Source organism: Poeciliopsis prolifica, unplaced genomic scaffold, assembly GCF_027474105.1.
Source record: "Poeciliopsis prolifica strain line A6 unplaced genomic scaffold, Auburn_PproV2 SCAFFOLD005, whole genome shotgun sequence".
NCBI lineage: Eukaryota > Metazoa > Chordata > Actinopteri > Cyprinodontiformes > Poeciliidae > Poeciliopsis > Poeciliopsis prolifica.
The window spans coordinates 13,404,869-13,424,841 of NW_026562380.1; the positions used below are offsets into that span (position 1 = coordinate 13,404,869).

A 19,973-nucleotide genomic window follows, 5' to 3' on the forward strand; every position below is an offset into this window, starting at 1 on the left:
CCAAGGATTTTCGACCAAACTATCTTTGTAGTGAAACACTTTTGTGTAACTGATTTTGTTGTTGTTGTTTTTTCATCCATACCGTTTCCCCGTCCCCCTGTAATGGCAATGCGACCCCCTAGGGAGCGCGCCCCACACTTTGGGAACCACTGGCTTAAGTAATTTTATGGTCCATAAGATGAACAAAGTAACTAATGTTTTTTTGTTTGTCTGTCTTTGGATATAATGAAAAAACAGCAACACTGAGACAATAAAGCTTCAAAGCACATTCATATGAAGCATGGCCTGTATTACATTGGACATTTACAGTTAAACCCTGACAGAAAGACGTAATTTTACATTTTCTAAATCACATTAGAAAATGTAAGGTCACATGAATGTGATGACCATGTGAAGCATGACATTAAAATTGTATGTTGAATAATGTAAAACGCTTTGCACAAGGAAAAAATGATTTGGGACATTTTGATGGTGTACATGTGAAAGACATGTGTGCTGACATGTGAAACCTTTGTGATGTACTACCCAGCAGATACCCATAAACTTAATACTTGTGATCCCACCGTGAAACTTGTAAATCACATTTGGCATCCAGGTGATACCTCTAAACTTTATGTGATGCCCATCTGGAATGACAAACTTCATGGGTTTTATGTAAAGACCATGCGGAACCAGAAAAACTCATGTGATGTACAAGTAAATCTTCAAAATTATGCACGATGCAGACGTGAAAGTTATAAATTTCACATGATTCCCACACGAAGCCTTTAAAATTCATGTGGTGTCCATTTGACACCGATGATTTACATGTAAGGCTCATGTAAAACATAATGGGACACTCATATCAACACAGACATTGTGAGTGATGTCCTTTATTTCATAGCAGCACTCCTTCTTCTCACAAGATCCCCCCAAAAAAAAGATCAACAGAAAACATAACATGGAATTAAAATTTCTGAAATTCTGTCTTGTGTTTGCTTCCAGTGTGCCACACCAATCAGAAGTGACACTTGTCTGGCCACTTTGAAAAACGTACCCCGTTTCTTGCCTCACACAGTCCATTTTTGCAACAAAATTCTTGATATGGATGCTTTAACCTCTGCGCATGACACTTGCAAATAAAAATAACAGGTTGCCATTATGCAAGAAGTTCACTCGACTTGTGTGTTTCCCAACTGGCCCCTGAGTCCTGTGACGGGAACTGCTGAATATTATCCATTCAGCTCTCCATTTTAATACGACACACCCGGTCACGTCAGCTTGTCCCTGTTTGTGCAAATGCGTTTAGGCTGATTTTTCCCGCCCCCCTTCCCTCTTTATTCCCCTCTCCACTCCTTTACATAAAGATGTTGCACAAATGGAAATTATCGAGTGGTGATTTTATGATTTTTTTTTTTTTTTTCAATTTATGCGCGCAAATCAAGGTCATGAGCGTGGCCGAAGCAGCGCGTCAAAGCTGCTACGCTTTACTTGACGCAGTGTGCTGCAGACGTTCACGGATCGATATGTGCCAGAGGAATAATGCTATACTAATCTATTAATTTGCGGTAATGGGGCCGTGTTGAGCGTTCATGGTAAGGTGCGCGTCGATATACGCGGATGATGTGACGATATTTGAACGAACCCTTTGTCTCTTGATGAGGTCATCACAACAGAGTTCACAGTGACTGATTAGTTTCCAATAATGATTTTCATAGTTTCCAATAATGAAAATTATTGCACACACACACACACACACACCGACACACCTACAACCACATGCACACACACACACACACACACACACACACACACACCCACACACACACACACACACACACACACACACACACACACACACACAGACAGACACACACACACAACAGTTACTGACCAGCCTCGGTCGCTAAAATAAAATCTGGGGGGCAATTCTGCTTATAAAATAGAGAAAAATAAATAAATAAATAAATAAATAAATAAATAAATAAATAAATACAGAACAGTATTTAAATATCACCATCAGAATGTCGTTTCTGCACAAGCGAGATCCTCTCTTCACCTTCCTGGTCCGAGTTCCGTGTTTTTCTCCCTCATATTGGACAGAATATGAGCATTTTAAAAAACAGACATAAACACACCATGTGTCTCTATACGTCTGATCTCATTCATGTAGAAGAGGGCCTTTAAAAAAAATGCCCTTTGTTGTGTCTTGTATCTTCATTTAAAACTCCAAAAATGCGACTTAAATAATTACGAGCCGAGCTGAATAAGGTCTTCGCGTGACAGCTTTATCAGCTTTTTAGGTGTTTTGGTTATGACATATGATGACCTTGCCATCATATGTTCCTGGTATGAGCTAGACCTTAGGAGTGCAGTGACACCTGTTGAACCTTCTCAGACAAAGTACCTGTTAAATAATGTATCTGTAATTTGAAGATTTACATCTTCTTCTCTTTCTTTCTTTTTTTGCACATTTTAATATGGATGGGGCTGTAATTTGGGTTCCGGTACAATACTGCAAGCTTTAATTGTGCACTATCACTATTACGTTTCTATTTCTATATAATCACAGATTAAAAAAAGAAAAAGAAAAAGAAAGAAAAGCCGTGACCGGTCAATTTTATTGGCTAAAATTGTTGCTAAATTGCTTTATCTTATTTAAATTCAAGTGTCGTAATTGCATGGTTCATAATAAGCCATGCAAAATAAATAAATAAATAAATAATAAATAAATAAATAAATAAATAAAATTATGGTGCAACAATTCACTGAAAATAAAACAAATGCAAAAACAATCATAAATCGATATTTTCAGATTGACATGACGCAAACGTTAAGGACACCGGCTCGTCCTTAGAGAATGACGTCCTCGAACACATTACGTGTAATTTTGGAAAGGTGGTGCACAAATCCGCACGTAATTGACCGAGCCACTCTTTATGTAAAATGACGTTTTAAAATGCGCGACACTTGGGGCGACGGCAGAAAAGCCACCTGCTGTTTTTCAAAGAGTGAGTAAGTCCTGCTTTAACTTTTAATTAACTATACATATTTACATATATGAAGTGGTAGAAGGACCCCCCCAAACCCCACCCCGCCAAAAAAAAAGTGTAATAAGGCAAAAAAAAAAAACGAAATGTAAGGAATATTTTCGATTTATTTCACAACATGATCCAGCAATACAATATCAAAACGTGTTTGTTTGTTTTTGTTTTGGGTTTTTTTTTACTTTACAAATGAGAAGCGTGTAAGGAATTTTCTTTTTTTTTTCCCGTCTCATTAAATATATACATTTACATTTTTTTTACACCAGTGATTTTTTTTTCTTTTTTCTCATTATTTTTAATCCCTCCATTTCAAAAACACATCTTGTCATCGGAGACTTGTGCTTAAGAGAACTGTCCGTGTGGAGGGAACGTTTAAAGGAATCACTAGAAACAGAAAAGCTATACGTGGATATTTTTTTACAGCTGGAGTGTCTTGATTGTCCCCATTCAAGCGCTTCCAAAAAAAAAAAAAAAAAAAAAAGACGATTAAACAAGTGTTTCATGTTTAGTGAATTCACTCATCTGACAGCACTGTCACCAGCTCTTGAAAAGAAAATAAAATTCAAATGAGGGCGTTAGGTGAGAAGTAGGTCCCCACTTTTATGTAAACAAGTCCCCCCCCGCCCCCCTTTTTTTTCTTTTTTTGCATCGCACAGATCTGGTCTGTCCATTAACAATCAGGTTTTAAAACAAGGGGGAAAATACACTCATACAGTGGGCAGACTCCTGAGATGTCAATAATAATAATAATAATAATAATAATAATAATAATAATAATAATAATAATAATAATAATAATAATAATAATGATCCTTATGGGATATGACACAATCACCTATCTGACAAAATAAGTCCACGTTTGCCTGACGGTGACAGTCTCTTCTTAGTTTTTGTTGTTGTTTTTTCGCAGTGTCTGACTTTGTATAAAAAAATATTGTCTTTCTTTTTTCTTAATTATCTTGTGGTGAGATGAAACATCAGAACTCTTTTCGGCGGGTTTCAAACCGGTCTGAGCAGCGGCACAGACGTGACGATGGGATGGGAGTAGTAGACTCCCGGGTGCGGGAAGGTGAGCAGCGGCTGGCTGACGGGCACGCTGGCCGCCGCGCCCCCCGCGCCCTCCGAGGCAGAGTTCTCGTGGTAGAGGATGGGCACCCGGACTATCCTCTGGGCCGCGGCGTGGCTCAGGTTGGCGGCCTCCAGCTCGGCAGCCAGCTGCCGCTTCCACTTGTTCCGCCGGTTCTGAAACCAGATCTTCACCTGGGTCTCCGTCAGGTGCAGCGAGGCTGCCAGACCGGCGCGTTCCGAGCTGCTCAGGTAGCGCTTCATGTCGAAGGTGGACTCCAGCTGGAACACCTGGCTCCGGGAGAACACCGTGCGCGTCTTCTTCTTGCGGCACGGCTTCTTGTCCTCGTCGCGCTTCTTCCACTCTTCCAGCTCGTCTTTCTTGGCCTCCTCCGCGTCGCTCTCCTCCAGGATGATCTCGTCGCTGCTTTTGTTGTTGCTGTGCTCGTCCTCGTCCTCGTCGTCGTCGTCTTTCGCGTCCGGCTCGGATTTGAGCACAAGGTCCGGGGAGTCTCTGTCCGTGCCAGAGGTCGGGGAGGAATCTCTGGCTCCTGGTTTCTCGATTGCTGGAATGGAAACACGAGCAGAGGAGGGATGTCAGAAAAAATATATATAATAAAACATTTGCTTTTTATGCGTTTTGGGGAATTTATCACCGTCTGTTGATATGATCCATTCAGCAGAGTTTAGGGAAACAGTTGTCTGTCAAACAGTTTTTCTACTCACAAATAAACAGATTGTGAAAGATCAGTAATAATTAAAATAATACAAACTTAATTTTCAAAGTTACGTTAGTTCTTTATTGTAAAACGGACCTGCTCAAAATCATACTTTTTAAAAAAAAAAAACGGGGATGTGTAAAAAAAAAAAAAAAAAAAGGCTGTCAGTGACGAAGCCTCGGGGGGTGAGATGTGCACCACAAGCGAGAGGAGACAAATCAAAAGCAAGCTGCGCATCGTCGCCCTCATCCAATGGTTTCATCATGTCTGCTTCATTTTATGCACAGCGTGTCGGTTTATTGATCTATTAGCCTATTCCGTGTCGTGGCATAACAAAGTAGGTTATGTAGGAGACAAGGTGTTAAATCTCCTCACCCCAGCAAGATCTTTCAGGAAAACGCACAAAATGCGCGATTTTATGGGAAATCTGTCTTCGGCGGAGACGTTTTAGGTCCGTCGAAAGAGAATCAGTTTATTCTGTGGCGTTTGTTATTCAAAAATCAGACTACGTAGGTATCACTCATCTCACCTTCAGTTCTGTGCAGATGAGCCGCCGAGCCGAGTGTGTAGGGGTACCACCAGGCGGAGGTGCGCTCCAGGTAGTGCGCCGGCAGAGTGAACCGCTGCGCGGGCACGTCGAAGCGTGGAAAGTTGAATTCCCCGACCTGGGAAAGGGAAAATCCTCCCTCCAAGGCCGCCTTGGCGGAGGCGACGAGAGGCGGTTTGGGCTTTGGCGGCTTGCTGTCACAGTTCAGCAGGTTCTTGATGAAGAAAGGGGAATCCTTGGCCGGAGCGCACGTCTCCTGTGTCGTCTCTGGCATCGCTGCAGCTGCGGTCTGAGGTCCAGGATTTAAAAAAAAAAGAAAAAAAAATCTTATCAAAACAGAAGAAGTAAAAAAAATAAAAAACAAACAAAACAAAAAAAAAATGCTGACTTACAGGCTGTGGATATCCCAGGTACTTGGAGTTCCTGTTTTACTAACTCGACTTCACACCCGCAGAGCGTCGTCAAAACACACTTCCTTCTCCGCGGGTGAAATAATAAAATAAAGCGCTGATACGTGTCACAAAAAGACAATCATGGGGATGTCTCATCCCGGAGTGTTTCCGTCTAAAACGCGGGGGGAGAGAAGAAGAAGAAGAAGAAAAAAACCTATTCGTGTCCCAGCGTGTCAGTCAGTCGGTGTCTGATGCTAATGATGAAATAAAAATGTCATCCAAGTTAAATGCGGAAAGTATAGGCGATTGGGCATGTACAATGGCAAATGGGATTAAGGGAGAGACGGCGAGGGGAGGGAGGAAAAAAAAGAGGGAGAGACCATCCTCCCCTCCACTCCCCACTCCGTGCGCCCTGTGGCTGCAGACTGTGCGCGCTCCCCTGTTATTGGTCTCATACAGTACAATTAGCGACAATTGAACAGCACCAAAAGGAAGGATTTGGACCCGTCTCACAAGGAACAAAGGCTGCATCACTCACACAAATCTACCTCTATTTCATCCAATATAAAAGCGTGTGTGCTTTAACTCTCTTCAATTTATTTATGTTTTGTCTTTCTTCTTCTTCTTTCTAAATTTTGATGTAATTAAACTGCTTTTTGAACGAGCATTAAAAATCATAATTGGGAGACGTGAGGCTGTTGTTTAAAAAAAAAAAAAAGTCAATCTAATTGAAAATGCACTTCAAGAATCCCGTCATGTATAGGCCCATTTTTCGCAACAGTTGCCCGGAATTTGTGGGTAATTGCTTCAATAAAACATTTTTTCTATTAGACACAAATTTATTTCTAAAAGCAAATCCCGTCGCGAGTGGGTGTGAGGTCTCATGTCAACAATCATCTTAGAGCCACCGACAACACGGGCCTGTTATCCACACTGTCACCTCACCTAATAAATAACTACTGTGGAGCAATATTAAATAAATAACAATTGAATTAATCAATTTACGTTCTGTTTCTTTGTGGATTGTTGCTCACTTGGTTCACTTTTACTTCCTGCAAGCCCAAATAAACTGTATGTGTTTCGCAAAGTCTGTTGCTCTACGTTCATTTATTGTCAATTTATGTTCCTATAATCTGGGGAGAGAAGAAGAGGAAGAAAAAAGGTCTGCAGCTGCACGGCGCGTCACCAATGGGCGATTAGATTCATATTTCTAATTCATTGATTTCCAGCGAGGGCCACTTCCACAATGTCTGCGGGTCGTGCAGTCATTTATTTTTTTATATATTTTTTAAATTCCTAATCAATTTTGTTAATTCATCCCTCAGATTGCGCTCTTTGTAAAATGCGCCATGTATGTTCACTCATTGATATTAATTGACTTGTTAAAAAGCAGCAGCCGCGCGGGCTGGGGGAACTGCTGGTGCTGATGCGGAGGAGGACCGGCGGAGGGACAGCGCCCTCTGTGGGGAGCAGGGAGCATGTGCCTGATTCGACCGCCTTATGAGGGCAATTCTGTTGTCCACGCAGTACGATTGTGGGAAGTCACGCAAACAGGTCCCCAATCAAGAGAAAAAAATTGGAAGAGTCATGTAATAAATGCATTTCTTCATTCTGACGGGATAGAATATTCTGATATTTGATCTTGTTTTTAGAGGATAAATCAGAGTTTAAACATGTAATGTCAAATACGAACATCGAGTAACTGCTGTTTCACAATGAACTGCTCAGATGAAGACATCCTGAGGCTACAATGGCAGCAGTTGTTTGCTATCATTGCAACTGAGGTGCAAATAAACACATTTGTACTTTGATAAAGAGAACTTTATCAAAGCAACATGTAATAAGCTTCGTTTGTAGCATTTTTGTTATTTTGTTTTGTTAAATTATACTAGTTTTTCTGCCTAGCGAGTCAATATGTTCTTACTTTGATATGATTAACAGTCTGAAGTCACCACATGCTTGCTCAGGTCGAGGGATTGCTGCTGAACCAATTTTATTAACCAGTCTTCTCCAGATGAACTTGACTTCAGTGTATCATCGTTAAGATATAATATAAATTCATGTATGTGAATTTGAATCTACATCAATGAATTTTTATGGACTGATTTAGATAAATTGAGTGATTGAAATTTTATTCAATTATTTTTTTTATTATAATTATTATTCTTTTACAGTCTCTGAAAATAATATTTATTGTGAATTGGTGCTGAACGAGAAAACTAAATAAAAATCTACCAGGGCAAGTCTGCTCTCCGAATTTAAAAAAAATAAATAAATAAGATAAAATAAAATAAAAAATAAAGACAGCACACTCAAGTTAGGCATGAGACTAAGGGTTTTCAACTCAAGAAATAGATGAACAACCATCAAAAGTTGCAGGAGACTGGGTTAAAAGGCATTTGGTAATTACAGGTTTTCACATTCAGTCAACAAACTCTGTGTTGTGCACAGTGTAAGAACCATGACAACCAGAAATAGTTGTGACTAGACCATGAGTGAGTTGCGATACTGATTTTAGTATTTAATTTGTAGCTGTCAAATTAATTCAAGTCGTGTTTCACCTTTTGATGAGGAGTTTACTGTCTTTGATTAATTGAAACTCTTTGAATGGGCATCACTGTCCAACACTGAGCAGATATATTAAAGCTTGATATTTAAACCTTTGTCATGTTTGGGGGAAAAAAACTCAAAAAACCAAAACAAAAGTGATTGTCATAGATTAGTTGATATCATTCACTTTATATATTTGTGTGTTTTTGGTTTAGTTTCACAGATGAAACCATAACTGTAATTCAGCATTAAATGCTGGTTGCAGGGGTTAGTTTTTGTATAGCGAGAATAAACCTTACTTTGGGGATTGGGTTACCAACAGTAAACGTTCACTCAATGTTTTTTTTTTTTTGAGCCATTGGAAATATTACAAAAATGATACACACTCTACATGTAGGATTCTTACATGTAGAGTGCATGAAAGCAAAAAATGTAAAAATGAAAACTCTGTGGAAACATGCACCACAGCAGGATTTCTGCTCTTACTGCACTCCATGTGGCTAGAAAAAAACTGATACTCGAGACCTCATCATTGAAAAGATCGTAGAAAAAGAAAAAAAATGGTGTCACGCAATCAGTTTGAGTTTTTATTATGCATTGATTACATGTAGTAGCCCGTGCCAACGCGCCATTGAGGGCCTCTGAATGCTCCATAAGTCTATTTTTGTTGCTCCTTGGGTAGGTTACTATGGCCTTTATATTATTTATTTCAAAGCGCCCAAATATTGATTCTTTCACAAGGAAAAATGACAAATGGCAGCAGGGAATGACACGGTCAGCAGGTTCTATTAGAGAAATGATAGTGTTGCTCGTGGTTTGTTAAAAGGTCCAGTTTAGATACTTTATAGGTTTACATCCATCATCGTCTAATGACCTATTTGATGAAAAACACGCGCTCTGGTGACAACAGCCCTGTGCAGCCAACTTTGCTTTGTAATTGCTCCCATATTAAATATAGATTTTTGTTTTGATATCTTGTGAGAATTCCTTTCTGTGGGTCAGAATTGTGATAAAAGACAACGGCAAAAGCTCAGAGGGAGAGAAGGCAGGAGGTGAGAGGGCCATGGTAAAAAATAAATAAATAAATAAATAAAAGCGACCAAGAGGTGTTGACAGTGAAACTGGGAGTTTGTTGTGAGTTTCAGGAGGAAAGATTTAGACCCTTAACTTGAGTGAAAACAGTAGTGGTGATAGAGAATACACTGTAAAAATAAAAATCCAGCTCTACAAATGGAGGATTATTTTTAAAATGTCTCAGGGTTAGGCTCTCTTGTAAAATATCATCAATGATGAAAACTTTCTGTCTCCAAGATAGAAGGTTTTATATACATACATAGTTCTTTATAAGTGTGAATTGTTTCTTTTTGGTCAAAGTCCTATGATGCTATTAACGGGTTTTTTTTAAGTGGATATTTATCAATTAGACTACAGACAGATGAGAGCAATAGATTAAATTTTTTTTTCCAATGGTATAAATTAACAAGTAAATAAACAAGAAATTCCTAAATAGTCACTAATTAGGTAACAAGAGCGTGGATAGATTCATTTTACTTTCATTCAGTTGAGCTGTAAAAATAATACAATCTAGAATTACTGTAAAGAGAAGAATAATTAATATACAGTATTAAATGTAAATGTGATGTATAAATTAGATGTCATACTTGTCAGAAGAGGGGAAAATAATAAAATATTCATTTGAGTATCCACAGAGGATGGACAATGTTTTTCTTTAAGATCTGGGGATTTAAAACAAATAAAAATATTCTCCAAAAAAATCGTTGTGGGAATGATATTGATTGGGTTATTCATGTAAATATGCAAAATTCCTCTTTTTTTGACTTCTATAAAAACAAATACAATGCATAATGATAAACTGTCGTCATGCTATGATTACCATAGGTTTTGTAAGCATTTGGAGTTCGTTTAGTTTAACAAATTAAAACAGAGCTTGCCAGTTTTTGTGTCAGTCACCCTCCACACAAACAGCGATGGCATTAATCACCAAAACTGTGTCCACTCTGTGTCCTTCCTGGACTCTTAACTCTCGATTTCAGGTTGAAACAAGCCATTGAACCAACGAAGGCCACACGGAGATTGCTTAGACTTAAGCATTGCATTTAAAGGAATTAGTGGCTGTCCACTGACCCGACAAGCTTTAATTGGGATTGTGCAGGCATTGATTGTAAGTGGCCATACGGCTCTTGAGTTACAGCCTGATTAACTTTTACTCGACCCTTTTGCACCAGGCAGTCGAAACAAGCTCAATGTCATTCAGCCGAGTCCAACAGGAGAGAATCTTGTTATTTTGTGCGTAAAAAAGGCAAAAACGTGGATAAAAGTGCAAATTCTAGTGTGTTTTTTTTAACATTGTCATTGTTATATGTCTCTACATCTTTCAGTTGTTTAGTTTTGTTTCGTAGATCTTGTATAAAAAAAATTTGTCATGCAGTCAAAGCAAAACAATGCAAGGTGTGAAACCTTTTCCAAAGTCAACATGTGAAAGATTTTGTGTGCACTTGTACTCAGTTATTTGTGCTCAATATTTTGTAGAAAGAGAAGCAATGAGAGCAGTACAGCTATAGGTTGTGTCTCTACTACACTGTAAAATAATTTTTAAAGAAGTCTCTAACTTACCGTAAAATCCAGGGAACCACAGAATTTCAATATATTAATACAGATTATACCTTGTTTATATGATAAGACTGATAAATATGGATTTTACTGTATTTATATGGTAAAATCCTGGCAACTACAGCTGTCAGTATTACAGAAGTTTTTTTTGTTTGGTTTTTCTGTTTTTTTACAGTGCAGCTTTGCACTTGAGACTGACATTTTTTTTTTTGTTTTATCCTTGCAAGATAGTTTAAGCTCTGTTTGGATGGAGAACCTCTGTCTACATAAATCTTCCATTTCTTTTACACATTCTCACTTGAATTCAAACCTGGACTTTGACTGGACCACTTTATCTAATGATCTAAACCACTTCATCGTAGCTCTGGCTGCATGTAGAAATGTCCCAGTATTCTAGTTTCAAATTAACAGGCTTTTCTCTAGGACTGACCTAAATGGAGCTCCTCTTATCTTTTCATGAACTCTGACCAGCTTCTCTGTCGACACTGAACAACATCTTATCCCTCATTACAATGCTGACACCCCCACTTTCCCGCTAGGGAGTGCTGTTTTCAGGGTATGTGCGTTTTCCATTTTGGTCTCACATTTGTCGAGCCATCTTGTTGCAAATTATAAATGGGACTTTTTATGGACTTTTCAACAAATGCTTTTGTTGTGCTATTGCGCTGGTTTGTGTGCAGAAAACTATAGTCAAACAAATGTGTCTCAAACTTTTCTTTTTCACAATTTTGAACTGTTGCTAAACTGTTGTAGAAGAGAGATTTGAAGTTGCAACTTGACTACGTCAGGAAAAATTCAAGGGGTGCAAATATTTTTGACTTCTCTATATTATTATTTTTTTTTTTTTCTTATTCCCCTGCAGAGATGTTGACCTCTGGATGGTGCATAGGGAAACAGTCATTGGGCTGATGTAACCTTTTTTTAATCTTTTCATCCAGAGTTTAATCTGAGGCCTCCAGCCACCTGTCCCAAATGTCCATCTTCTGTATCTCTCAAAAGTCTCCCCAGGATTGTCGCCTTTCACCCAGCCTGCCTGCATGTGTCATTACAAGTCAGTAATCTGGAGAAGGTAGCAGAAAGGTTCTCATCAGCGTCAGCCTGAGATATAGATATGGGCCCGGTAACAAATGGCCAAATGCACAGGCAGCAGAGCACACCATCAATAAAGCAATTTCTTGTGTCATAACAGCTGCGCTTTTCCTAAAGCCAACCTTTCAAAACTTTTCCCCCTGCAAATCGCTGCAGCCCCACCATTACAGCCCTGCCTTGTGAATTTAATGGATTCCGTACAAATAATATTCTGCTATAATGGAAAAGGTTGAAGTCACTGAAGACAGATGAAGTCATAAACATGTATAATTGAGAATCAAAGACCGATAAATTTTAAACTGCTATCCATTTTCTCCTCTTAGATGATGATATATGTCAGCACGGCTGCAGGAAAATGGAAGAGATTATGGCGGAAAATTATAACAATAAATTTTCTAAACATACACCTTGATTATGCTTCGATTTTTTGGAAAGGGCTGAGGCCGAGGGGGGCATAGGGGGGCTTGAAAGAACGCTGGGATTGCTGAAAGCTTGCCGGCTAAATGGCACCATAAAATAGGTTCCCTGCTCTTTTGCCTGCATAGCGTAGGCATGCCTGGAGGTGTGAGCCCCCACCCCAACCCACCCTCTCTCTAAATGGGGGAAATGAATTGTGTAATTTATTGCAAACGTGCACACAGTGAGATTAGATCAGCATATCCCATCAAAGGAACAACAATCAATCAGCCTCTAGTTAACAGCTTGAAACACATAAACCAGGGCACCTAATGGCTTTCCAATTTAACAGATTGATAGACTTATCCGGTCCTAAGGGATGAATTAAGAAAACCGGGTACTTTCATACAGGCACTGGCACTTTTGACAGGACCTTTGCCCCTTTTTTCCAACTCACTTTCTGTCTTTTCTTTAGAAGACGAAGACAACATTAATATTGAAATGAAGAGGAAGCCAATTTTTTTCTTTATTTATTATTTCGACCCTTTCTGTTAGAGAAACCAGGCCGGCACTTATTTGTTATTCAGATGAAGCGTGAGTGTAAAGTGTGTCAGATGTGGGGAATGGGCTGATTTTAATTATCTGATTATCGCGGGTCATTTGGAGCTGTGAATTCAGGGCGCCTATTCAAAGCCACTTAATATCTAAATGTGGCCCAGGTTATCTGTTCAACTGAGAATGTAAAAAAAAATGCTGCGAGTTTGTTTCATTTGGTATTAATCACATAATTAGCTGATGCAAATTCACACTTATTAAATTAGCAGATCTAGCCTTGCTGCATGTAGGCAGATAAATGTTTATAAAGAGGTAATAACTAAGCATAACTGAACATAAACACGCATGAAATGTTCTCTAAAAGATTTATTTAATTTTTTTTGCATTTTGTTGTTTACCCCAAATTAGTTAATATTACACTCTGTTTGCAAATAAGTTGCTGTTTTGTTTTTATTTGTACATTTTGTAATTTATACTTTTAAACATATATACCTATACTTTAAACTAATAAAACTCTTGGGCAATATTTTGCACAGATTTGCAACAAACATCATGTCAGAGTGCGCAACATCAACAATAATTCCTTTTTCCTTGGGGTATAAATGACTTGTGACATATGCACATTTCTTTGAGCCATTATTTAAAATGGGAAAGACAAGAGAGAGTTTTCCATTCAAGTTAGGCAGATGTCTGTTGATGTTCTCGAGTCCCCAGAGACAATAAGACAATGTGAAGTGTGACAAACAAAGCTGAATGATGATCAAGGATTTCAATCTTACCAAACAACATCCTGGTGGGACACTGGGATGTTGATTTTAAATGCAAGACTGCTCAATTTAAAAAATAAAATAAAAATTCACAATTGAAGAGTGAACTCTGGCATGTTTCTTTAGCAACCTTCGATTAAAAAAGAGGTCCACGGGAGATCATTTGTTGTTTCACCAGCCAGTCGTCTCTAACGTACACAGCGGCTGATTTTCAGTTTTTAATCTCCAACATCCTTATTTGAGCTTTTTCATTTTCCCTGAACACCAAGGATTCTATGCAAAGTAACTAGTAACCTAAGAGGAATCAAATCTGTGGAATGAATTTGCAACTTGGTTCCATGTTTCAATCTAACAATGATCACAGCTAAAAAATCGAATGTGATCAAAAGTCCATTCCTTTTTCTTTGTGAAGCACAGATTTGCATTCTGTGAAGCACACAGATTTGCTTCACAGATTTGAAGCAAATCAAATCCGAGTGCGCAAAATGTCATCCTGAAATCCAGTTGAAGTCCAATTTCATCTGATTCACTGCAGCTGAACAATCTTATTCAAAGAAATTATAATCCAGTTCAATTTAGTGTTGTCAGATTCAGAGTACAATCACATTTAAAGTGCCGATTGTGACATTTTTTTTTACTTTGGTCCAATCTCTCACTGTGACTGTGCCCTTCACTGGATGTGGCAGAGCAAAGGAGAGCCGCCTTTCAACAGGGAAAAAAATATCTCCAGCAAAAACCAGTGAAGAATCACTTTGCCTTGACTGAGTTAAGAGACCAGAGAGTAATAGTTGTATTAAGATATAGCAACAAGTTCCCCAATTATTCCGATGAAGATAGCCTCAAGTTCACTCTAATCAGAATTAAATATAACCAATTAAGAGAGCCCTGTCTTTTTAAAGGTCCCACTAACCCAGAACCTTGACCCAGAAATCTTATGTAACGTACACTCAGCGCATTATCTTGTCCTCATTCATACAGACAGCTGATCTTTCTGTGTTGCTGCATAATTGAGGAGCATTTGGTCTCAAGGATGAGATCCTGAGGGAGATGGGAAAGTGTTACCTTAGACTCATCAGAAACTGATCAGACTCAAATGAGCCAACAAAGTCCATCCACAGGACAGAGCTCCACTCTGTCAGAAAGCCTTTGAGTCAGCTGTGTCATAAATCTGACATTAACTAAGTTGTACTCCACAAACAAGAGTCATTTCTACTTGTTGTAAGTGATGTGTAGAGTTGAGGGGGGAAAATAATGTCACTGTTTTCATCTCAAGGTTCTAAATACAATAGAAAAGAAATTGACCTTTACTAAAAGTATTTAAACTTAAGATATTGCAAGCAAAATTTTTGAAAAATCTTCAGTCCACTCTGCTTTTCAACAATTCCCTAGTTCACAGAATTTCAGTGTACAGTTAGGGATCATTGTCCTGATGAAGATTTGATTTCAGCCTAGCTTGAGTTGTGGAGCAGATGGTTTCATACATGTCTTAAGCACATTTGTTAATATATGGGTCCATGGTGGATTCAATCAGTGAAAGATGTGCTGAGGATCTGTGACGACACATCAAGCCCACATGATCACTCGCCACCACCGTGCTTGAGAGAGTTGAGTTCTCTTCTCTAGTCTCATTTTCCCAAAGAATTTTTTATTTAAGTTTTTTCTCCAGAGGTTTTGCTGCCATGTTGCTAGAAAAACATGGCTTTTTACTGGAAAGTCTTCCAAATTCCCATTTCTTCAGTATTTTTCTAATTTAACTGTCATGAACTTTAACTTTACACTCCACAAACTCAAGTTTGCAGAGTGTGAAATTGGGCTTTTTGTAATTTCTCTGACCATTGGATGACAAGACTTTGGTTTGAATTTGCCAGGATTCCCGTGTCTTAGCAAACAATCTTTTTCTTTACAGAATGACAGATGTCAGGTGTCTGAAAATTGCCTTTGACCCAAAGTCAAAGCAGCAATAATTTACTCTCATTGTTGATGTTCCTGGCATTATGTTCAAAGGACTTTTATAGAAATACTCCCACTAAGCTGAAAATAAATTAGTCTTTTTTTTTTAAGCAAATAATCATCAACATTGCACTTGAACAGGGTTTCCATTTTGGCTTTGCCTTCTGTTTTGTAAATAATGATTTTATTAAATTGACCTGAGGCTAGATTTGAGTGTTTTAGAAACTTGTTAAGACCTGATCCTTGTTTTATATCCAAATATATAAAACCCGTTCTTCCCCTGCTGTGACCCATTCCCACTCACACGACACAGAAAATGTATTGAGATTCAGCTCAGGGGTTAGAAATGAACCACAATTGATTACCAATAGATCAATAAATTGGACGGTGAATGGGAGCCCATTACTGACCATTTAAAACTAATAGCACTTTGATTGCCTCTTTCTTCCTGCTTTTCACTTAGCTCAGTAGAAAAGCGTCTGCCATCTGACACCCGGCGGGATCAACGCTCCAAAACGGAAAAAGATCAACTGTGAGAGCATGCAAACCCAAAACAGGAACACGGCTGTCAAACTCCACAATTACATTCTTTGCAGGTTTAAGACCAACAAGTGCAATTTCCTACTTGACACTAATATCCTGCTTGTTGACACAATTTTCCTGACCCTTGTGTTTGTTTTGAGATGAGAGAAAGGGGCGCATGACAGCAAAGTACGTTCAGACATAATTGCCCCTTCCTCTCTCAGTCGTCGTGATGGACAGTAATGAGTGTTTATTTTGTCTCTCCGTTCCCTCTTTGTGCCATGGGGCGGTAAAGAGCGCCATTACTGTCAGCTGCTCAGCGTAGCTCATCTCGCTCTTGTAGAAGTTGTGAAAGCTGCCAGAGAGAAGTAAGAAAGTGAGTCTGAGATTTAGATTCACACGGTGCCTCGGGATAGTATTTAAGCTTACTGAAGTTTTATATCGCTCGTCACGAAAACAAACTTCAGTGCTTTCTATTTTTATTTTGGGCTTTTGTGCGATTATGGATGGATTCATCACCTCAATTCTGTATAGCACAAAATTTGTCCTGCAGCAACATCTGCAAACAGTGACTTTGAAATTTGTCATCAAAAAGACACATGCGTGAGTCCTCAATTTGATTCTAGAAGAATGACAGGAGCAGTTATGAGAGTTTGTGATTTCACATTTTATTACAACACAAAATCATCTTTTTTATGAAGTGCTGCAGAGTTTTTGTATTAATCTGCTATATTGTGTCTGTTTTTTGACAAAGGAAGCAGTTCTTGACTCATCCTGTTATGTTGACAAAACAGGGTTTTTTTTTAACTAATGCACATGGCTTGTTAAACTGTTTTTACAACACTGGCTTACAGAAGCACTAAAGCTCCCACCACTTTTAAATCATTTATTTGGCAACATCTTGCACACTTTATGTAGAGAATAACAGGAGACAGACTTGAAGACAATCTGTTGACAATTTGTAGTCCTAAAATACTGGGGGAATGTGACAACTGGCTGATTGTTAGCAGCTAACAATGCCAAAGCCATATCAGAGCTTCTTATCAGTTCTGAAACAAGCCACTGCATTCCTCATGTTCAAAGATTTAATGAGATTTGTTAGAGCAGCGTTAGGTAGTTTTGTTCTGATCAAGGTTTCTTAAAGCACAATTTGTAATGTATGAAAGATTTTATTTGTTGTTGAGCACAAAAATAGCAAATCCTCATTTTCCCACAGAGCTCAAATCTTGTCTTGTCTCATTCTCGAATATTGAACATCTCCTCATGTCATGATATGGATGCCCTCTCTTGCACACCTAATAACAAATAAGTGTCCAAACAGATCTGCTTATGCAAAGAAGTTCACAAGCATGCAATGCCATACTTCACGTACGCAAAGCTTCAGTGTATCAAAATACATCCAAATCATAAAGTCAAACAAAACGCGTTGTAGACATTCCATCTTTTTCTCTCACACTGAACAAAAATGTGACAGATCTCTGGGCAGCATCAATCCCTAATGGGCCTCTTAAAATTGGACTCTTAATACATCAAGTATCCACAGTAACCCCTCGACAACTCTGTCTTCCTCACATCTCAACGCAGCCCTACAGTCCTCAGGGCAGCCAGGAAAATTAACCATTTAATAGCAATAAATAACAGAGTCTGACTCAAGGGGACCTCAAATCACTCTTTCCCTCAGACACTTGCACACAAAATAAGGAGCAGCCACATATGTCGGCTTACCAGCAAACAGTCCAGTCAAATCAGTGTGACAGAGAAGGTACGCCATCTGTGACTGAGGTTGTTTTCTCAGCCATGTCACAGTTAAACATAAAAGACTTTTTAATTTGTTTTATATAATTCGAGATGCTGCAATCTTTATGAATGAGCTGACTTAAATGTCACCTGAGAATCAGTAACAAATTCACAGCAAGAGTAAAGTTAGTTGAGTATTTTAAAAAAGGCATATTCAATTACACTTAAGTCCAAAATTTAGAAAATAAAATATTTGTATTCAACCAAGTAGCTTGTTTCTAATTAAAAATGATCTATGAATTAAAACATGTTTCTTGAAGGGTAATTTCTGTTTAGTGGAGGGCCTCAGTGACACACTTTGACAGTGATGACAGAAATATATTCTGAAAATATATCCTAAATCTCATGATTGTCACACTTCTCCTATAAATTGAGTGAGTACATTTGTATGTAATCACAAAAACCAGCAGTGATTAACTCATTCACTAACCATGAATGAGTTTAATTTAATTTATTGGTTAAGTAAAGAAAAAAGACAAATTAACACAAAGATTAAATCTAAGATCGGGGAAATTACGAACGGCATTGAGAATGAATGTTCAGATTATCTGTATCTGATCAAAAGTTTAGCTTCATCAAATTGTCTTTCTTTTAGAGGTGAACTTCATTTTCTTGCCTTCTTCGATCTTCTTTCTAACAAAACTCTGAGGCCTTCAAGGATCATATCAATTTTCACTAATGCATGTAAAAATGTTACATGCATTAGTGCATGTAACATATGTATGTCCTCCGCTTTCCAAAGTGCTTTTTGTCCACTGCTTTGTGCTGGTAAAGACTGTAAAACAATTTGATGTTTGTAGCTGTTATGTTGCAGCCCATTTCACACTGATGGGAACATCACAAGAAATAGTGAAGGTTTCTTTGTGGGATATGGGGTTCAAACTTCCACATTTCAGGATTAAAACTTCTACTAATCTATAATTACTGACACTATAGTTGAACCAAAATTTTGTGTTTAATAGTAGCTTTTTTTCACTCATCAGATATCCAGATTAATACATTTTACACCAGTAAAACACCAGTTGCAGTAAAAAGTCTTAACTTGTATTCCTGTTTGACATTGTACATTCGGTGCTGGATTTCATATTAGTCCAGCTGTAGCATTGATTACTTGAAAATCCCAAGCACAAATCACATCAATACCCGGTACCCTGCAACAGGATAGAGCTGCCAGTGCGCGCTCATGGATAGGGGACAGTTACTGACCAATTGATTCGATCTGAAGGTAGGGGGCATTCGTTTTCCCCACAGCGGAAAAGACCTTGACTGTAAGTCTGGCAATCACTCCACCATCTTACCTCCGACTACAACTGCCTCTAATACCCAACTGTGTCCTCAATCTCCACTCCAATGGGCCCTGGTATGCAACTGTTCCGTCAGCGGCGTTATGTATTCGGCTTTCTATTTCACTTTAATAGGGGAGAAATTGCCAACATATTCTTTTACAGCCCCTTGGTACCATTAGAAAGCCACCTGTCATTTGGATTATTTATGAAAAACTATTTCATGCTTACTTACATTTGCTGCTTATTTTCCCCCAGTGTGACCTGCAGGAGATTTAGTTCCATTTTGAAAGCCTTAAAGCCAATTCTTTATGTCTGCAGGTCAGCCTTCTCAATTGAGTTGAGATTGAAATACTAGTGTGTAGTGGGAAAAGTATGGCAAGAGGAAACCAATAGTCTTTTAGTGTGTAGGGGGGGCTGTAGTAAAAGGAAGAAAGGGAAAGGGGGAATAGTGAAAGAGGTGAAACAACAGAGGGGTGAAAGAAGGTGATTTCAGGTGGATATGGAACGGGAGACGAGGCAGCTGCAGAAATACGAGGCAATGCAAATGTAGCAGTAAAAGTGGAAGAATGAATGGCACACAAACATCCGGCTGCTCCTGAGCGGCAACGTTAACAAGGGCTAGAAGAAAAAAGGAAAAAAAAAGGAAAAAATCAAAAAACTGAGTCAGCGAGTTGACTTTGA

General features: G+C 38.6%; 1 protein-coding gene across 1 annotated transcript; it reads right to left on the minus strand.

Annotated features, from left to right (window-relative positions):
• Window positions 1–3,118: 3,118 nt before the first annotated feature.
• On the minus strand, window positions 3,119–6,077 carry hmx3a (H6 family homeobox 3a). The gene is made up of 3 exons (XM_055029157.1): window positions 5,750–6,077; window positions 5,340–5,646; window positions 3,119–4,657 (listed from the first exon to the last, which is right to left on the minus strand). The coding sequence occupies exons 2-3, from the start codon at window positions 5,629–5,631 to the stop codon at window positions 4,026–4,028; spliced, it is 924 nt and encodes a 307-aa protein (XP_054885132.1). The 5' UTR covers window positions 5,632–5,646; window positions 5,750–6,077; the 3' UTR covers window positions 3,119–4,025.
• Window positions 6,078–19,973: the final 13,896 nt, after the last annotated feature.

Bases quoted from the DNA above. Each gene is read 5' to 3' on its own strand.
- hmx3a (XM_055029157.1), bottom strand. From the start codon at position 5,631: ATGCCAGAGACGACACAGGAGACGTGCGCTCCGGCCAAGGATTCCCCT. The intron at 4,658-5,339 runs GTGAGATGAGTG...TTTCCATTCCAG, and splicing joins TCATCTGCACAGAACTGAAG to CAATCGAGAAACCAGGAGCC.